Here is an 18,941-nt window from a genome sequence, read left to right on the forward strand (position 1 = left end):
AGTACCAGCGGTCGGCGGCTAGATAAGACGGAGGTGAAAACTTGTCTCAGGGCATGGATAACCGCTTCACTTCCTGCGGGTGTCCTGCACAAAGTTGGGACGCCCCAGCAGCGGTAGTGATGTCATCCATGAGGAGTGTCTCCATGGATTTACCAATGATGCGCCGCAGGACTTCTCCTATCCCCACAGGTCGCTATCACGTGATACACACACGTAAAGCACATACGGAGTGCGTGGGACAAAAATCTCCCTGGCATCTGCAGTTTACTCCTCTCTGACATGTTCTCCCTTCGCGGTGACTTCGCTCACACAGATAGAGTCACCCGTGGCAAAGGCAATAATTCCCTTTCTTTACCCATTGTGAAAACTCAAGCTGGATACAAATCTATTTCATTCCTTGGTGCTGACCGCTTCAATGCGCTTCCCGACGGAATCCCTTTGCACAAATCCTATCCCCAATTATTCATTTCGCCAGGAACTTAACACATTCATTCATCTTGGGCACCCTGTAGGAAGACCTTAGGGTCTGTTGGGAATGCCCAAGTAAAGTAATAAAATATAATAGTGAAGTAGAAAAAAACAGGGTCCGTCCTTGGTTGCAATGCGCATTTTATGGGTTCGAGGGCAGAGATACTGTAGTTGGCAAAGCAAATTTTAGATTCCGTTCCAGAACCGCCAATGTCGAGCAGGTACTCCAGCAGCGTAGGGTGACTGACTTTTTCAAAAGCCTTTGACATGCCAAGTAGGCATATGGCATCACCTGCTGCCGATCGTACCTATTTAGGGAGTAGTCGGGGAGTTGGTATAGGGAATCTGGCTCGAGGAGATTTGCCCAAGTGGCGATCTGTGCAATCTCGTCCATTTTGATGAACAAGCTGCAAACTTTGAAACTCAAATATGAAGAGATTGTGTGTCGTCGTTGTCATCGCAGCGACAAGAGTTTTTTGGTCTTTTATAAGGTTTTATTATTGCTATTGATGTAGCTCTGAGCTACTGATTAGAGCAGAAAAAATTGGTCTCTACTCTAAGAAGAGACACGAAGAAGACTCGCGAAAAGCTGCTTGTAGAGCAACAAAATATAAAGTCGGCAAGTTCTTGCTGGGAACGACGCTACATTCGGATCACTGGATCCATACTAGGCTCAAGCGATTCCTCAGGGGTCAGCGCGAAGGCAGAAATAGGCATGCGGGTACAGCCAGAAATGGACGTGTGTACACATAGGAGAGCAAGGGAAGCGCAACGCGAGCTGTAGCAGCCAGAAACGGATACATGCGCAGAAAGGGGAGCGCACCGTGACATGCACGGCAGCCAGAAACGGATACATGCGCAGAAAGAGAGCACACCGCGACATGCATGGTAGCCAGAAATGGATACATGCGCAGAAAGGGGAGCACACCGCGACATACACGGCAGCCAGAAACGGATAGATGCATACTACAGAGAGCAAGTAGAGCACACTGCTAGCTGCAGGACAGCCAGAAATGGCTGGGTTCATACAAAAGGGAATCGCTTGGTGCCAAAAAAGGGGGCACATAAATGATCACGACTGATGTTCGAGACATTGTGAACAAGAAACGGTAGGGGTGGGGTGCAGTCCTAGTATTATGGTCAAGGAATCCAGGGATGATAAAGGCATTGGTGTTCATTATGGTGAGTTTGATTAGATATCTGATGGGCTTACCTGGTAAGGATTGGATTTAGCGGGGTTCTTGGTCTTCTTGTTCTTTGCTACCTTGTCCGTTGCCTTGTGTGGTCTGTCTGGCTTACTTCGCAAATGCTTGGAGCGATATGCTTGACATGTAGATCTACGATGAGCCAGAAGCACAATTGCAGTGTACCCAGTCACTGCACAACTCACGATAACTAATGTAGTTGGAAGCCCAGCGATTAAGGAGGCACAACACAAATAGGGCAAGGAATACAATGTAGCTGTATTGTTTTGAAATTTCTCCGGTGCAAGAATGCTAGACAACCAGGAGCAGAAAGACTCAGGGACACCGAAACAAAGAGAGATGATTATTCCAGGGAGAAGTTACAAAAGACCTGCATTTGCTTCTAAACACAATTTCCTGAACAAAATGCGTCGCCATTGTGTTTACATGACGGCTTACTCACCTGGCTCACAGATAGGACAACGGGACATGTAACGTTACTGGACTGTATCGGCAGCCTTGAGTAAGAAACTAAGGAAGGAAAGCACAAAATAATTATGTGAACAGACTCCGATAACCCAGCAGCTTTTATATGCAGACAGCGAAAGTACACGTTCAACGAATCGGGAAAGAGCGTGGAAGGCGAAAGGTCAAAAGGGGCTAGTCTTTGGCTGAAAAGTACTTCTAGGTAGGGGGTGCAGGGATAATGCCGGCATGCAACCTTATGCATTTTTCCAAGAGTACATGTCTCTGTACTCTTGATTGTACCGATATATGACGTTGTGATCGTGTAGACCCGGAAAACCGAGGGCGTTGCGTTAGGGTCAAGTTGAGGTGTTGGTTTACTCATTGTTCAGATTCAGCTTGGTCAGTGTTGAACCTCAGTGCGGCGGCGGTGTGGGTTTTGCCACCCATTGTCGCTTGTGCTTGTATCTTGCGTTTGAGGCTCTAGGAGACCAGTCAGAGTGGGGAGCATTCAAGTCTCCTGCAAGTACAATCGCAGAATTGGGAAGGCTAATATTGGACAGACAGTCCTCTAGTCTAGGAGGTCACTAAATGTCTGGACTTGGGAGATGCTGTCTCCAGGGGTCTGTAAACAGAGCAGATGATGAGGGGGAGTGAGGGAAGGATCACTGGCCGCAATTCGAGCCAAACCACCTCCAGTCCACAGCGCTCAAGGTCGAAGTGGCGATATTAACAATGTGTGACAACATGGTGGAAGCGGGTTCAAAAAAACCGGTCAACCATTACATAAGCATTAGATTGCGGGAATAGCATAAGTGGACACCGTGTCCTCCACCTTGCTTCATGCTGTCAAACTAAGGGCGCGTTCGAACTGTCACTCTTTGACCTTTCGAGGAGTTTTTCTGAAGAGGTGGCCTTATTTCCCTCTTCAGCAAAATTGGCATGTGTGAGAGAGAGAAGTGCTCTTCCAAGACCTGCGCATTACTGTCGGCCCGGGGTAGAGACTGGGTCGTCTTTCGTTTTCGAAGCAGTTCTTCGTCACACTCGCGCGAATGGTGGTGCTGCTCAACAATCGTTACATGAACGGTTGGTGTGACCACGGTGACGTGGAGATGCCATAATGGTCCGTGCCGGCCGGGGCAAAAACGCAATCTCTTGTGCGGAACACTGATCGGCTTCAGATGGGTTCAGTCACTTAGGGCGCGCTCGTCAATCTTTGACTTTTCGAGGATTTTCGTTTTTCTGAAGAGGTGGTCGTATTGGCCTCTTCAGAAAACGAAACTCCTCGAAACTCCACAACCTCATCCGATGGGAGGGGTGGATTAGTTCCGAAGGGTTTGGAATAGCTACATGTACGTCACGTAGTACGTGGAGATGGTCGATCTGATCGGACGTCATCATCGCGATGACAATTCCACTGAAAAACTCTAAAATGATAGAAACCGTTCATGTAATCTCTTTATAAAAATGGTTTGATCAGTTGATGAAGACAATTCGAACGCGCCGTAATTTTGTTTTATTTGGAGAAGTTTCTCCTTCGCTCTCAAGCCATCGTGCAGTGTTTTCCTGCTGAGTGTTCACCAGCACCTGAGAGATAAGAGTTCTGATTTTTGCTTGCCGCTGGACAAGGAAATGAGCCCAGAGTTGGTTGGTCTCAGAACTAAAAGAAATCAGCGATCCGGCGATAGAAATAACAGAGACACCCATCATTACTTCTTGGCGGCGACTTCATGTAAAGCCAAAAGACAGTACAGGCACAGCAGTGGCCAAGGAAAAAATATGCTACGACTTCTCCTTCTCTACAAAGCGAAAATTACAAACTCGGCGACAAGTAGCAGTTTATAAATCCCGTATGTCACATGACTGTCGCCTTGGAGTCGACCAATGACAGATCAAATTACGCGGGCTGGAAAGCGCGATCCTGCCTGATGAATGGTGATGGAACTAGTTCCCCTGCCCGTCGTCAAGTGACGACGGGCAGTGGACGGAATCCACTGCCCGTCGTCACTTGACGACGGGCAGTGGACAGAATCCACTCATGAGTCTACCATGTACCATTGAAGTGAAGTAAGTGGAGTAGCCCAAGACGAATTCAATACTCTAGTATTCATACTGGTCGGCGTTAAACAAAAAGTACAGTGGAGAATAAGAAACAGTGGAAGGAAGAAGAGCTAAAACTAACAAGGCAGAATGAGTGTCACATTCACTTTGTTTTACAGGCAACTCAGCCATGCGCTAATGCAGGCCGATGCGCAATACTGATAAATCTAAGAAACGTACCTGACAGACCTGGACAGCGCTGTACTCGGCAGAGGCAGACGCGTTGCCAGCAAGAATAAGCGAAGGTTCCTCGGTAAATGGGTCCTCTGCAGACACGATTCCGCAACAATCTTTTCCTCACTGCTCACCTCAGTTCGAAACCCCCTTGCTTAATTCTAGAAAGTCAAAATGTAGTTAGAAGGGCAGCTTCAGAAGGATCTTCGATGAAAGAAATAATCACACTCTACGACGATCTGCCAACATTGCAAAAACAGACTAAATGAACAGACTCAGTGGACTATATAGCACTTGTACTACTGTGGACATGGACATCCGGTCGTCGCTGCTGCTCGCATCAGATCCACGCCCTCGAAGTCTGCCGTCACAGCTTCTTGACAACGCGTACAATAATCATGTAGTTACTTGGCCAAGTAAAGTAAAGTAAAGTTTGCACGTCCGCGTTACCACCGACTATACAGTTGTATTGAGAAACACAACCAGCTTAGGAAGGGCCGAATGGTGACAAAACAAAAGTCGCGTCACCTGCACTTGTGTTTCCAGTGGCATGCATGCAGTGAACACAGTTACATCATCATTTTGACTGAGGACATCGACTGTATCAGCATTGATCTCAAACACAACAGCCAGAGTAACATTTTCCAGCCAGCTTGGAGAGGCCTTCCCCACGAACATTGGAGTGGTGCAAGGTGACCCTCTATCGCCCACTATGTTCAATATGTATGCCGAAGGAGCCATGCGGAAGATCGATGCAGTTAGTAGCCTTGCAAGAACTCAAGATGTACCCCCACCTTCAGCACAATACGCAGATGATACAACTATGCACGCGTCATCGAGGAGTGATGTGGAGACCATGGTAGCCACATGTGAGCCGATCTTCAAAGAAGACAACCTCAACCTTAACGTACAAAAAACCGTCTATTTAACTGCTTCCCGCACTGATGCATCGTGGGAAACGGTCAAGCTCCTTGGTTCCTTGCTGGACTCCACGGAGGATGTGGCAGCCAGGATCGGTGCAGCGAACCGAGCATTCGGCTCGATAGCATGGAAGCGGCATTGCCTGGACTCACGGCTTTGCATGTTCTCGGTTCTCATTGTTCCAGTGCTGCTGTATAACTGCGGCCTGTGGACCCTCACGAAGCGACAGAATGAACAGCTAGATGTATGGCAGAGAAGAAAGCTCCGTTATATCTTCAGAGTCCACTACCCGCACTGCATATCCAACCAAATCCTGTATGAAAAAATCAAAACAGCATCCAATCAGCAGGGTCTGCAAGAGAAGACGTCTTCTATGGTTCGGCCATGTTGTTCGGGAAGGTCCGGGCACGGCTTCCTATGGCGCGCTAACCATGGCCATCGACACGACAAAGATCAAGCGTCCACGAGGACGACCGAGGCTTCGGTGGATTGATGTGGTGAAATCCGACATCTCCCCTCTCGGACACACGCTCGAGGATTGCCTCAACACTGCACGGGACAAAAAGCTATGGCTGGACTTCATTGACAAATGTACATCGGTGTAAAAAAATGGCATGTACTTGTCATCTGCTAGAACCTGTATATGGTTTTTTCGTATGCTATTCTTCCTGCTGCAATCTATTTCATGATAAAAACAGTTGACAGATGCGTGGAACCCATTATTTGGGAGACATGCGACCTGTACTATTATTATCATTATTTGACTGAGGAGCGCGCGAGCGAGACTATTAGTTTTTCAGTACAGTATATCAGTATAAGTATCCGTACAAGAGGCCTAACTTGCCTGGGAAAACCACGTATAAGCACTGTGGCGGGTGCAGTACACTACTAGTTTGCGAGGTTACGTTTCCCAGTGCACAGGTTTCACTTCTTCTCTAGATTTACTTCATGGTGTTCTTGTTCTAAAGCAGCTACTGAGCTAGGTGAATACAGCTGTTTTCGTTGCTGAAAGCCAAATTCTCATCCAACTACAAGGCTGCATATACTCGGCAGAAGCTCACCTAGACGGATCGAAGACTCTCACTACCACAGACGGTAAGGTGAACCTTACTTCGACATCTGCTTCTACTAATTTTGCTGCATTTTCCCATTGTTGGTACATATTTTTCGCACGAAAGCAAAGTTGCGTTAAAGCTGTTAGTGAATTACCCGCAGGTAAAACGTTTCATCAATCAACACATACACTGGGCAGATATTCTCTTGAAATGCATGCAGTTGTGGGAAATGAAAAATCGGGTGTGCAGTTTTTTTCTGTTTGCACTACCACAACCATTTTGGTCTGTCATTGACTCAAGGCTTATAATGTTTTCCGCTGGAGATAGGTGATTAGGGCTCCGGCTTGAGTCTGGATGCAATGAAAGTTCTGGAACACCATGTAACAGGTTTAATCAAACTTGAAAAGTAAGAGGCCTGGTTGAGCGTGCCTCGACCAGTTATATGCAAAATGTGATAGTATACATGTGGCAATGGCGCCAATGAAGGTGCTAATAGACAGGCGTAAGACGCATGAGGTGCGAGGGAGTGTAAAGTTATAGAGAACAGGGGAAAACTGTTACATCATCCCCCTCCTATGGAGAGGAAGGAGCTTATAACCCAAATGCTCAAGTGGAATAGAGTACAATAAGCGCAAACACGTGCGAGACGAAAAAAGGCTTCGCACTGAAGTAACACAATAAGACGACTGAAACTCCATGCAAATAAAGTGTAATAAGCTCAACAAATGTGTAAGGTGAAACTAGAAGTTCAACTGCAAAACTCAGCGGGCAGAAGCCAAGGTTTTGTACTTCTGAAGTGGAACAATGTCATTACCAGATTCATCCAACAAATAATGTTCAGGGTCCCAAGTGGCATCAGAGTAGCCTTGCCACTTGACTAGGTACTGAAGCTGATTCTGCCGGCGGCGGTGACTGAGAATGTTCTCCACCACATAGCGGGCATGACCATCAAGGTCCGTGATAGGCGGAGGCGTAGGCTGTCTCCTATTAGGAATAGCGTTCTTCTCGTAGGCACGGAGTGCCGACACATTAAATACCGGGTGACAGCGGCTGGTATGAGGCAACTTGAGCTTGTAGGCATTCGGGCCGACCACATGGGTTATAGGAAAGGGGCCAAACCACTTGGGGCGTAATTTATGGGATGGTCGGTCCCGAGCTTCAGGAGTCAGGAGGAAATCCCGGTAGACCATTACCAAATCTCCCACCTTCAGCTTTCCCTCGACCCTTGTCCGATCTGCATAGAAGGCCTGACGAGCTTGAGCTGCCACTAGCGCATCTTGTGAGATCTTGACCGCGTCTTGTCTTGCTTGCAACCAATCAGCTGAATCTCTGCCTCCCTGAATAGGGTTGAGGAAGTCGGGTGGCGCTCTGGGATTTAGACCGTAATTTAAGAAGAACGGTGTGTTTCCTGTAGATGATTGAGTAGCGCTGTTGATAGAAAACTCACAGAGAGGTAGGAGCATATCCCAGTTATCTTGTTTATGATTTACAAAAGCCCTCAGCACATCCTCTACTATTCTGTTTACTCGTTCAGTTAGGCCATCTGTCTGAGGGTGATTGGCAGTACTAAATGCTAGTTTCGTTCCTAAGCGATCAAACAATTCCTGAAAAAATGCTGCCGTAAATCTTGGATCACGATCACATACAATACTAGAACTCAAACCATGAAGTCGAAATACATGTTGAATATACAGATCAGCACTTCCTTTAGCGTCAATAGTAGAGGAAGTAGGTGCTAAATGTACACACTTTGTCAAGCGGTCTACAAATACATATATAGCATCATGACCTGTATCGGTCCTAGGCAAACCCATGATAAAATCCATCGAGATATCCGCCCACGGCTGACTGGGCACTGGTAAATTCTGCAAGAGACCAGTTTTTAGCTGGCCGCCTTTAACTCGTTGGCAGACGTCACATGACTTGACAAACGCCTTTACATCCAGTCCCATTCTGGGCCAATAGAAATATCTAGAGAGTCTGAAATAGGTGCGATCTCGACCGGGATGCCCCGCAGTCACACAGTCATGGTATTCTTGAAGCAGGGCGAGTCGGAGTTTGCTACTCTTTGGAATGCATAACCTGTTCTGTGGTGAAGATCTGAGATAAAGATAACCGGGTGTTTCATTTAGAAGGTAACGGTCGTGCAGATTGTCATGGCTTGAATTTTTCAGTCTCCTGATAATGGGAGCAAGATCCTTGTCGCACTTGTAACCGCTGACAATTAACTGCGCTAAGTCTGGATTAATCTCTAGGGTATGCTCTATGGCATTCAACTGAATGTTAGGAGGATAGGATGACCCGCCTATTTCAGAATCACTGAACAGATCTGGACGGCGTGAAAGCGGGTCGGCAATGTTTTTCTTTCCTGGTTTGTGAAAGACCGTAAAGTCATAGTCAGCTAAAAACTCTACCCATCTTGCCTCACGCTTGGTGAGAGTCGGTTTGGTTCGTAAATAGACAACACCCATATTATCAGTCATCAGGTCAAAGTGGCGGAATAGATAGATTCTCCAGCACTTTAATGCAAATACCACAGCCAACGTTTCCCTCTCGGCCGCAGTATAGTTGCGTTCTGCAGCTGACAGTTTCCGACTACAATAGGCTACGGGATGCAAATCCATATCTTCTCCCTGCTGCAGGAGCACACCCGCCACGGCAAAGTCACTTGCGTCAGTTTCTACCATGAAGCTTTTCTCAACATCGGCCAGTTGCAACACTGGCGCCTCGAGTAATGCTGATTTTAGAGACTCGAATGCCTTCTGTCTAGCAGCGCTCCATTCAAAGCGTGAATTTTTTCCGGTGATTTCTTCTAATGGACGAGAGATGGTCGAGTGTCGATCTATGAACCTTCGGAAATAGTTTGCAAAGCCAAGAAACTTCCTCACATCAGTTACTGACGACGGAGTTGGCCATGTTTCCACAGCACTTATCTTCTTGGGATCAGGGGAAATTGATGTGCCGTTGATTTTATGCCCCAAGAAGAGAACTTCTCTCACGCCAAATTCGCATTTAGACTGTTTGCAATACAGCTCACTATTTCTAAGTGTTTCTAGAACTGTTTGAAGATGATGCTGATGATCTTCCCAGGTCTTGCTGAAAACTAGAATGTCATCCAAGAATACTACAACGAATTTTCGGAGATGCGGTTGCAGAATAGAGTTCATGAGTGACTGAAAGGTGGCCGGGGCATTAGTCAGCCCGAATCCCATGACTCTAAATTGGAAGTGGCCGAACGGCGTATTAACCCTTTAAGAGCCGCCCCATACTTGAATGCGTCGTAAACGACGCATTCAAATGCAAAACTTCAAAAGATCGTAACTCAGTCCAATCTCGCTGAAATCCAGTCATCGAAATATCCAGGGCGAAGAGAAAACTCTCACCTGTCGGGAGAAGCAATCCGCGAAGCGCTGCGAACAACGGTTCCTGAGATAAATCACTCGTAAGTTGAGCCGCGATCGCGGCAATTTCAAAAGCGCGCAGTGCGACTTTAGTATTGAGAATTTTGAGACTTTTCGTCGCGCTGGTTTACTCGAATTTGCACGGGTTTCACTGTTGATATTGTCAAGAGTACACAGCGAAAAAATTGGAACTCCACGATCGAGTAAAATGAAATATCTGGAGCGGGACGCAATTGGACGCATTTGGGGCATTTTTCGTACTGTCGCTGCGATCGCTGGATAGACGGTGTGCTGGCTATCATGATCGACCTCATTCTCTTCCTCTCGCGGAGACCGTTCCAGGAAGCTCTAGATTGTGAGAATTGAGTGAGTAGAACTGAAGCTATGATCCAAGGAACACGAAAAAATGCAGAATTTTGAAATTTTCCTGTGGCTCTTAAAGGGTTAATGGCCGTCTTAGAAACATCCGAGTCTTGAATTCTGATTTGATTGTAGCCTGACCGCAAGTCCAACTTGGAGAAATATGCACTGCCCTGGATCGTGTCGAATAAGTCATCAATATTAGGAAGACAAGCTTTGTTTTTGATCGTAATTCTATTCAATTCTCGCCAATCGCACACCATTCTCAGAGTACCATCCGACTTTTTCACAAAAAACACAGGTGCACCGTATGGCGACTTACTTGGCTCAATGAATCCCTTCTCAAGTAATTCTGATAGCTGTGACTGGAGCTCGTCCATCTCTGGTTTCGGCAGGCGGTAGGCGGGTCGAGACGGTGGTCTGGCTCCATCTTCTATCTGGATTTCATGGTCGACTGGTCTCTTCGGTGGAAGCTCATTCGGCAGCTCGTCTGGAAATAAATCCTGGTACCTCTTGAGCAGGTTCTGGATGTCTTGTTGCTCTGATTCCTGGAGTTGTGGCCCGGAACGATTCTCCTCGTTTGCAGCAGTGACCCATGCAAGAAACCCCTCGGCTCCACTCCTCAGGGCATGACGAGCTTGTCGGCCACTGATAAACATGCTTTCCACAGATGGCCGGTCGGCTGTCGGCGGGTTAGCTGAAGGCAATTTGGCAACAAAGGGCTCACCGTCCAACTGAACTTCGTTCGTACGGAAGTTGATGCTGGGGTTGTTCCTTGTAAGCCACGGCTTGCCAAGAATAGCGTCGTAGCGAGTCAGGGGATACACAGTAAAGTGCTGTTCCTCACTGAAGCCCCCGACTGTCACCCTTAGCGTGCGTGTGGAAATCTGCGGGACCTCGCTGGTCGAGCCGTCCGCCAATGTTACGCTCAGCACTGCTGAGCTTGCATCCGTGTCAAGATGATGCTTTCGAACAAAACTGTCTGCAATGAAGTCATGCGTCGAACCGGAATCTATCAGCATCACTGCACGGCGACCGCCGATCTTTCCCTGTATGCGCAGTAGGTCGTGTTCAGGTTCATTGCCGACGCTGACGTTGCTGACATGACACCTTTCTGCAACGGGACAATTTCCTACAGCTATGGGTGTCTCCGGCTCCGTAGGTTCCTGGAGAGCAACGTCTTCAACCTCCAGAGCTCCGAACCGGTTAGCGACTGGTACCGGCGTGGGCGCTTGGGTCGTCGCCAGTAAGCGCACCCCCTTTCTTACTGGCGACCAGCGTTTGGGTAGCGCTGTCCACCCTCAGTACAGTCTTTAGCGAGGTGGCCTGGCTTCCTGCAAGCAAAGCAGTGTCCCATTGCTCGCAGTTGGACACGCTCTTGGTCCGTCAGCTTGCGGAGGCCCTGACCACGGAAGCTGGGCACGGAACGCGACTCTCTACTGGCTGGTGGCCCTGACGACTGCTCCACGGTGTTTGCTGCCATGACAGCTTGCTCCAGGGTACGTGGATGCTCACGCATGACCTGTCGCTGGATGTGCGGCACTAGACCCCTGACGAACAGCAGCGCTCTGGTGTGGTGGTCGATTTCCGGCACTTGCAGGCTGAGGCGAGTGAAAGCAGCAATGTATGCGTCCAGCGACCCGCGCTGCGCTGCGGAAATTAGTCCCATACGCGATGTTTCCTCGTTGTGCCGTGGTCCGTACACATCGCCAAGTGCCGCTTTCAGAGCAGGCCAGTCGGAAAACACTTGGTTAGCTTCCAATGCCGCTATCAACCAAAGACGAGCGTTTCCAGTCAAAAATCCTGCCGCGTAGTCGACCCTCTGTGCCGCATTTGGGAGTGCCAACGACCGTAGGGCCATGTCCATTGCAAACGTCCATTCTTTGAATGTAGCGGAATCTCCTCCAAACACAGGCGGCTCTTTCGTAAGGCGGGGTGTTGGCTCCCACGGTTCCGAGTTCGGATGTATCGTTCGGTTTCCTTGGCTAACGCGCTGAGCGGTCTTGATATCGTTTATCAGCCGAACGACGAGTACGAGGAGCGTAAGCAGAGCGACCAGAACACCTGCCAAAAGCAGAGTAGGAACCATCCTCTGCTACCAGTGTAACAGGTTTAATCAAACTTGAAAAGTAAGAGGCCTGGTTGAGCGTGCCTCGACCAGTTATATGCAAAATGTGATAGTATACATGTGGCAATGGCGCCAATGAAGGTGCTAATAGACAGGCGTAAGACGCATGAGGTGCGAGGGAGTGTAAAGTTATAGAGAACAGGGGAAAACTGTTACACACCAGAGGCTGCCATTGCATTCCCAGCCTTTGTTTATGCTGGAAGCAAGGAAGTCGTGACGTGTGGGTGCTGCCTAGGCCTCGACCAAATATGCTTGCGCATATTTCGGCATATTTTGTGAGACAGTTCATATTATGGCATATTGAGCGAAAATGGGAATATTGGAATGAAGCCAGCATATAATTCAAATATTCTGGAGATATCGCTAGCTACAAGCGAGGGTCCCTGGTTCGAGTCCTGGTGGTGACAGACAATTTTTTCTTTAGACTTTTCCCGTTTGTCTCTTTCCCTCAAACTAGTGAAAATTCTGAAGATAATGAGGACAAAACATTCATATTTTGGACAAAATCCGTTTAGAAATGCCTTTTATGGATGATTTTGGAATGGTTGAGACGTTTGCTACATTTCCACATGGATGAACACTATCGCTACGGTTGCTGGGGACACACCCCAGCCATACTATTCCGCATGTGTTTTGATTTGCACCATAAGCATGATAGCCGTGAAGCCAACGAATATTCCAAGTTTGTAATTTTACTGAAATGATCTACACTTTCTGCTTATGTCGAGCATATTTTGCCATATCTTTTTGCATATCTTGCTAAGCCTTTGGCATATTAGCAGCCAAACGTGTTAGAATCGATCAATCCGATGGCAATCACTGAGTGGAATTGTCATTGGCGGCTCCTCTTCTGGCAAGAGAAAAACTGAATCTCTAATCTACTGGGTCGAGGCCAGGCAGACTTTCAGAACCATCGCGCCTTGCAACACGAGCTTACGCCCTCTGGGGCCCTAAGTAGTCCGACAAGAAATTCATACTGCATGGCGACAAAAAGGCAGTTGGAGCAGTCTGAAATCCGGGACTTGCCGAAATCCAACCGTGACGGAACTAGCCCACTTCAGCCCCCGCATGGTAGCAGAACACAAGGCTTTATCTCGCTGACTACCCATATTACGGCCACGGACAACTCCGCTGCGGACGCTCTTTCACGCAGACGATTAGTCCATTTCCTCTCATCGGCTCCCTAATCCAGCTGCTGGACTCGGCTTAGTCCCGAACTCATGCTATGCGGGAGCAACTAATCATGGCAGCAAACCGGCTGAACTTCTTCTCAACCAATGCGCGCCTCCTTTTTCATTCGCTGTGTAGTCTATCTCTCTCAGCACACGTGGGTAAGCACGCAAGCACACACACACCCACGCACACGCATACATACATACATACATACATACATACATACATACATACACACATACATACATACACACACACATACTCTCTCTCTCTCTCTCTCTCTCTCTTTATCCTCCTCTCCTCCAACCCTCACCCTGCTTCGCCTCTAAGTGCTGTCGCTCCCCTCCCCTTCCTACTCGTACTAGGCGGCATTACACCAAGTCTCAGCATGCTGGGTCTACTTTGCTGTTTCGGGGCTTTGTTTGGACATGGCGAGCTGTTATCTTTTTCCTTGCGGCTGTCGTCGCTGTTGCCATTGTTGTTTAGATACCACGGCGAGCCAGCAGTAAGTGCCGGTGTTGGCGGGCTGGCGACCTTGTCTTACTTTCAGTAATTAACACTTTACCCGAGGTGCGACGGATTAATCCGTCACGACCGCGCAGGGCATATTGCAGACACGCGTATGTGCGTTACACACACACTCACACATTATGCGCACCCGGCGGGCAGGGCGATTGGCCCATGCTGCTTATTCAGTTGTACTAGCGGAGGCAGGGGCGATTCCCCTTCGTAATCGCCCGTGCGGCGGAATACCCGGCGGCCTGATACGGCGGCGGTGCGAGCAAATGCAGGGGTGGTTCCCTTTTGAGCTCTGTTTGTGGCGGCGGCAGAGGCAGGGGCAGCGCCCCTAGCCCATGCGGCGGTTGACCCGGCGGCCCGACATGGCAGTTGACCCAGCGGTCCGATATGGCAACTGACCGGGCGGTCTGATATGGCGGCTGACCCAGCGGTCTGATATGGCGGAGGCGGCTGACCCAGCGGTCTGATATGGCGGCTGACCCAGCGGTCTGATATGGCGGCTGACCCAGCGGTCTGATATGGCGGCTGACCCAGCGGTCTGATACGGCGGCTATGCGAGCAAATGCAGGGGCAGCGCCCCTTTGCGCGTGTTGTTTGCGGCGGCATTGGTCAAGGCAGGGGCAGCGCGCCTCGCCTGGGTGGCGTTATGCCCGGCGCTTCGGCTATGTTTGCAAAACGCAGGGGCCGCTCCCTTTTGAGCTTTGTATGTTCACAGCTATGTTTGCAAGATTCAGGGGCAGCTCCCCTTGGGGCCTGGTACAGTTATGTTTGCAAAAAGCAGGGGCAACTCCCCTCCGAGCCTTGTATGTAATCGTTTACAGCGATGCTTGCAGAAAGCAGGGGTAGCTCCCCTTATTGCGGGGTATGTTTACAGCTATGTTTGCGAAGAAGAAACAAAAAAGGGCTTGGAGCTGGGTATGTTTACGGCCACGTTTGCAAAATGCAGGGGTAGCTCTCCTTGGAGCTTTAGCTAGTTGACAGCTACGCGACAAAATGCAGGGACAGCTCCCCTTGGAGCTTTGGATGTTTACAGCTATGTTTGCAAAATGCAGGGGCAGCTCCCCTTGGAGCTTTAACTAGTTTACAACTGTGCGGTCAAAATGCAGGGGCAGCACTCCTTGAAACTTTGGATGTTTACCACTATGTTGGCTAAATGCAGGGGCAGTTCCCCTTGGGGCTTGGATGTTTACAGCCAGGTTTGCAAAATGCAGGGGTAGCTCCCCTCAGAGCGTTGTAGGTTTACCGCTAGGTTTGCCAAATGCAGGGGCAGCTCCCCTTGGAACTTTGGATGTTTACAGCTATATTTGCAAATACAGGGGCAGCTCCCCTTGGAGCCTTCTACGTTTACAACTATGTTTGCAAAATGCAGGGGCAGCTCCCCTTTGAGCTTCGTAGGTTTACTGCTAGGTTTGCAAAACGCAGGGGTAGCTCCCCTTTGGAGCTTTGGATGTTTACAGCTATGCTTGCACACTGCAGGGGCAGCTCCCGACAGTTTTTTGGACGATCGGCGGGCGGGAAGCCGTCATCAACCTAAGAGGCAAAATACAAGAATAACTGAGAAACTAATAGTTGTATACAACGCGCCAACCCTTTGCCTCTGTTGTCGGCTCTGCGGGGGGCAGCCAGGTATCCCCCTCGTGCGAACACCACCCGTGGAAGCGGAAAAGTTGTGACGGCGTATTCAGTAGTGCCCAGCACCAGCAGGACCTACCAATCAGGGGAAAGCCTAGCAGTCCTTCATGGCAATTCCCTTGGTAGACCCCCTCAAGCTGACACAGGATCTGGCAACCAGGAAGGGGCCTGGACGGCAGCTCCAGGTCACCGGAAGGTGGTCAGGGTTGACCCGCAAGAGATGCATGTGCGGTGGAGCCTGTGACTAAACGGCCACCCCTTGGGGCCAGAGAAAGCGGTCTTGAGGGGCAGGTGGTCCTTAGTTGGAGGCTTGCACCGCAAACTATGAATGTGAGACCGTCCGTGCCCGGCGAAGGTGTCCATAGTACCAGGCGGGTAGCTAGTCACACTTGTATCCAACACGACAGCCCTTCGGCTGTTGTCTGCCCAGCTTGGGGCGCCCAGGTATCCCCCCGTGCGAACACTACCCGCGGAAGCTGACAAGTCGTCAGCGTATTCAGTAGTGCCCAGCACCAGCAGGAGCTACCAACCAGGGGAAAGCCTAGCAGTCCTTCATGGCAATGCCCTTAGTAGACGCCCTCAAGCTGAGACAGGATCTGGCGGCCAGGAAGGTGCCCGGACGGCAGCTCCAGGCCGCCGGAAGGTGGTCAGGGTTGACCCGCAAGAGATACATGCGCGGTTGAGCCTGTGGCTAACGACCACCCCTTGGGGCCGGAGAAAGCGGTCCTTAGTGGCAGGTGGTCCTTGGCTGCAGGCTTGCACTGCACAACCATTATGAATGTGAGACCGTCCGTGCCCGGCGAAGTGGTCGGTAGTACCAGACTGGTCGCTGGTCACGGTGGTCTTTAGCTACTGGTTTCACTGTATACCGAATCAGACATGCCATCACAGGTCTACAGCGAACAGCACAGAGATCGACGGGACCAAGAATAGGGGATAGCGTGCGGCGAGGCCACCCCCATTATTTTTGGGAGGCACGGCTTCATGTTAGAGCAGTAAATTGCAGTTAGGGACTCAGCTGAGTCAAGCTGGACTCAGCGTGTCAAGTTTGGCATAATACAATAAGCGCGCTATCCCCAAACAGTTGTGTGGTTATTGTGTGAGTGTATATGCAGGAGTCCGCGGTCACGTGAGGGGGGAGTGATAAATGGAAGTTTCCGGAGGAGGAAGGAGGAAACTGTAGTTATCACCAACCCTCACCGCGCCCAGCTCACGCCGCTACGGCGTGCAACCTGAGCTGGGCGCCCGGCCCAGTATGGAACTGTCCTCAAGCCAGTCACGTATTTGGCAGCCCAGTGAGCTGTCTACCGGATCGCAGCGTTTAGAAGCGCCAAATGCGGCAGGGCCAGTCTCAGGCTGGTCGCGTAGGCGGCAGGCCGGCGGGCGACCGGCAAGGCTGCATTCGCATTTGGATCACCGAAGTGATACAGGTGCTTCGACGGCACTCCGTGGCGCATCAAGGAGGCATCTGGGGCCCAGGCAGCCCGCCCGTAAGCGCACCACCGTATCAGGTATGTGCAGGTGGAGCAGCAGAGCAAGATGTGTGCCGGACACTCACCATCATCCGGTCGACTGCATGGTTGTGCGACTTTACACAGCCGTCACTCATTACTTGCTATTGCTTGCAGAAGGCCAGAATTTTTTTTTTCGCTCTTTCCCTTCTTCCAGGCCCGGCTTCATGTTAGAGCAGTAAATTGCAGTTAGGGACTCAGCTGAGTCAAGCTGGACTCAGCGTGTCAAGTTTGGCATAATACAATAAGCGCGCTATCCCCAAACAGTTGTGTGGTTATTGTGTGAGTGTATATGCAGGAGTCCGCGGTCACGTGAGGGGGGAGTGATAATGCTCTTTTTTAAGCATATTTGGTGTAGTTCATGTGCCAGAGAACACGGTTGGTCTTCACAGTGTGTGCGTTCACTACAGTGCATGTGTGCGCTACAAGCAGTACAATGTACAGTCAACTTCGCTAATAACGACTGCGGATATAACGACAATTCGCGAATAACGACAGAATTTCCATGCCCAGAGCAAAGTCCCATCCCACTGTAATACATATAATGAGACTTCGGGTATAACGACACTTGGCAAATAAGGACACCTTTTTGATGTCCCGTCGAGTGTCGTTATAAGTGAAGTTGACTGTAATGTAAGGCCTAACTTTTAGGGCGCTGGTCTAGGGATGCATCCCATCAGAGGATGTCAATGCCATTCTCAAACCACACACACTTCACCCACATTCCCACAAATGGCGTACTAGCTCAGCCCAAGGCTAGGCTAGGAGGCTGATCCCCCAGTTCTTTGGCCACCGACAGTACTGTACTAGCTCAGCCCTCTGCTAGTGGATCTACTCGTTAGCAACAATCCTAACTAGCGCACACACAACAGCACTGCTTTTGTACTGCAATCAAGACTAGCGTCATGCGCTTTGTTTTGCCGCGTAATCACAACATTTATGGCGCCCAGCCCGTTGTGCTGAAAAACAAATCTTGCTTGCCCTGTTGTGCTCTTTTTTTCTTCTTCCAGACAAGGGATCGTGCTTCAGCAGTGTTTCTTTTCTTTGCTAACTGTGCTGCCAGCCCAAGTGTCACCTCGATGTCATTCGGATTTTCCCAAGTTGCACATTGTACTGTTGAGATACCGAATTCAAATAAATTAATACCAATACCAATACATGTATATTGGGCGATTTCTTGGTAAAATCTCAGAATTCGGCCAAAGGATGGGCGATTTTCTGAAAAGGCTACTTTTCGGCGAATTTTTCGGCCGGCCGATTTGGGAAAGGCCTAGGCCGGAGGACATAAAAGAGGCCGGAATGACTTTCACCACAGTGCGGGATCTCGGCCTGGCGACTGAGTGGGCAAGGGAAAAACCGGCATGGAGAGCGATGGTCTACAACTTTTGATACTGAACTAGAACAACGGAAAGATTCATCAAGAGATAGCAGCGGACCGAGCATTAGTGTTGCACAATATTAATGTTCCATTACGCGCAACTGTGTTATTATTAGTATTATTATTGCCTGAAATGAGAAAAAATCGCCAGACCCACCAGGACTCGAACCTGGGACCCTGCTTGTCATGAGCAATGCTCTAACCACTGAGCTATGGGACCAGGCTGAACCTAGAAGGCGCTGACAAGTTTTTCACTCCTACAGCCTCCCATTATAATGGAACTCACTTCAATTTAGACTACGTCTTTGGGAAATCCTCAAATATATATAATAAATAATAAAAATAATAAAAGGCAGCTCACAACATGTGCCTTTGAAGTTCTCCCGATCCTTTCAAAAATTAATCACTTTTCTTTCACTTCTGGTAGGGTCCAGAAACTGACCGTGGTTGGTCCCCTGGGGGAGGGAGAAAG

At 49.4% G+C, this 18,941-nt stretch overlaps 1 protein-coding gene across 1 annotated transcript; it reads left to right on the plus strand.

Annotated features, from left to right (window-relative positions):
* The first annotated feature begins 5,112 nt into the window (after positions 1 to 5,112).
* Positions 5,113 to 5,805, plus strand: LOC135807014 (uncharacterized). Its single transcript, XM_065321112.1, has one exon. The coding sequence runs from the start codon at positions 5,113 to 5,115 to the stop codon at positions 5,803 to 5,805; it is 693 nt and encodes a 230-aa protein (XP_065177184.1).
* Positions 5,806 to 18,941: the final 13,136 nt, after the last annotated feature.

The sequence above is a fragment of the Sycon ciliatum genome, chromosome 1 (assembly GCF_964019385.1).
Source record: "Sycon ciliatum chromosome 1, ocSycCili1.1, whole genome shotgun sequence".
Classification (NCBI taxonomy): Eukaryota; Metazoa; Porifera; class Calcarea; order Leucosolenida; family Sycettidae; genus Sycon; species Sycon ciliatum.

Excerpts from the sequence above, each read along its gene's own strand:
- LOC135807014 (XM_065321112.1), top strand. The coding sequence starts at position 5,113 with ATGTATGCCGAAGGAGCCATGCGGAAGATCGATGCAGTTAGTAGCCTT.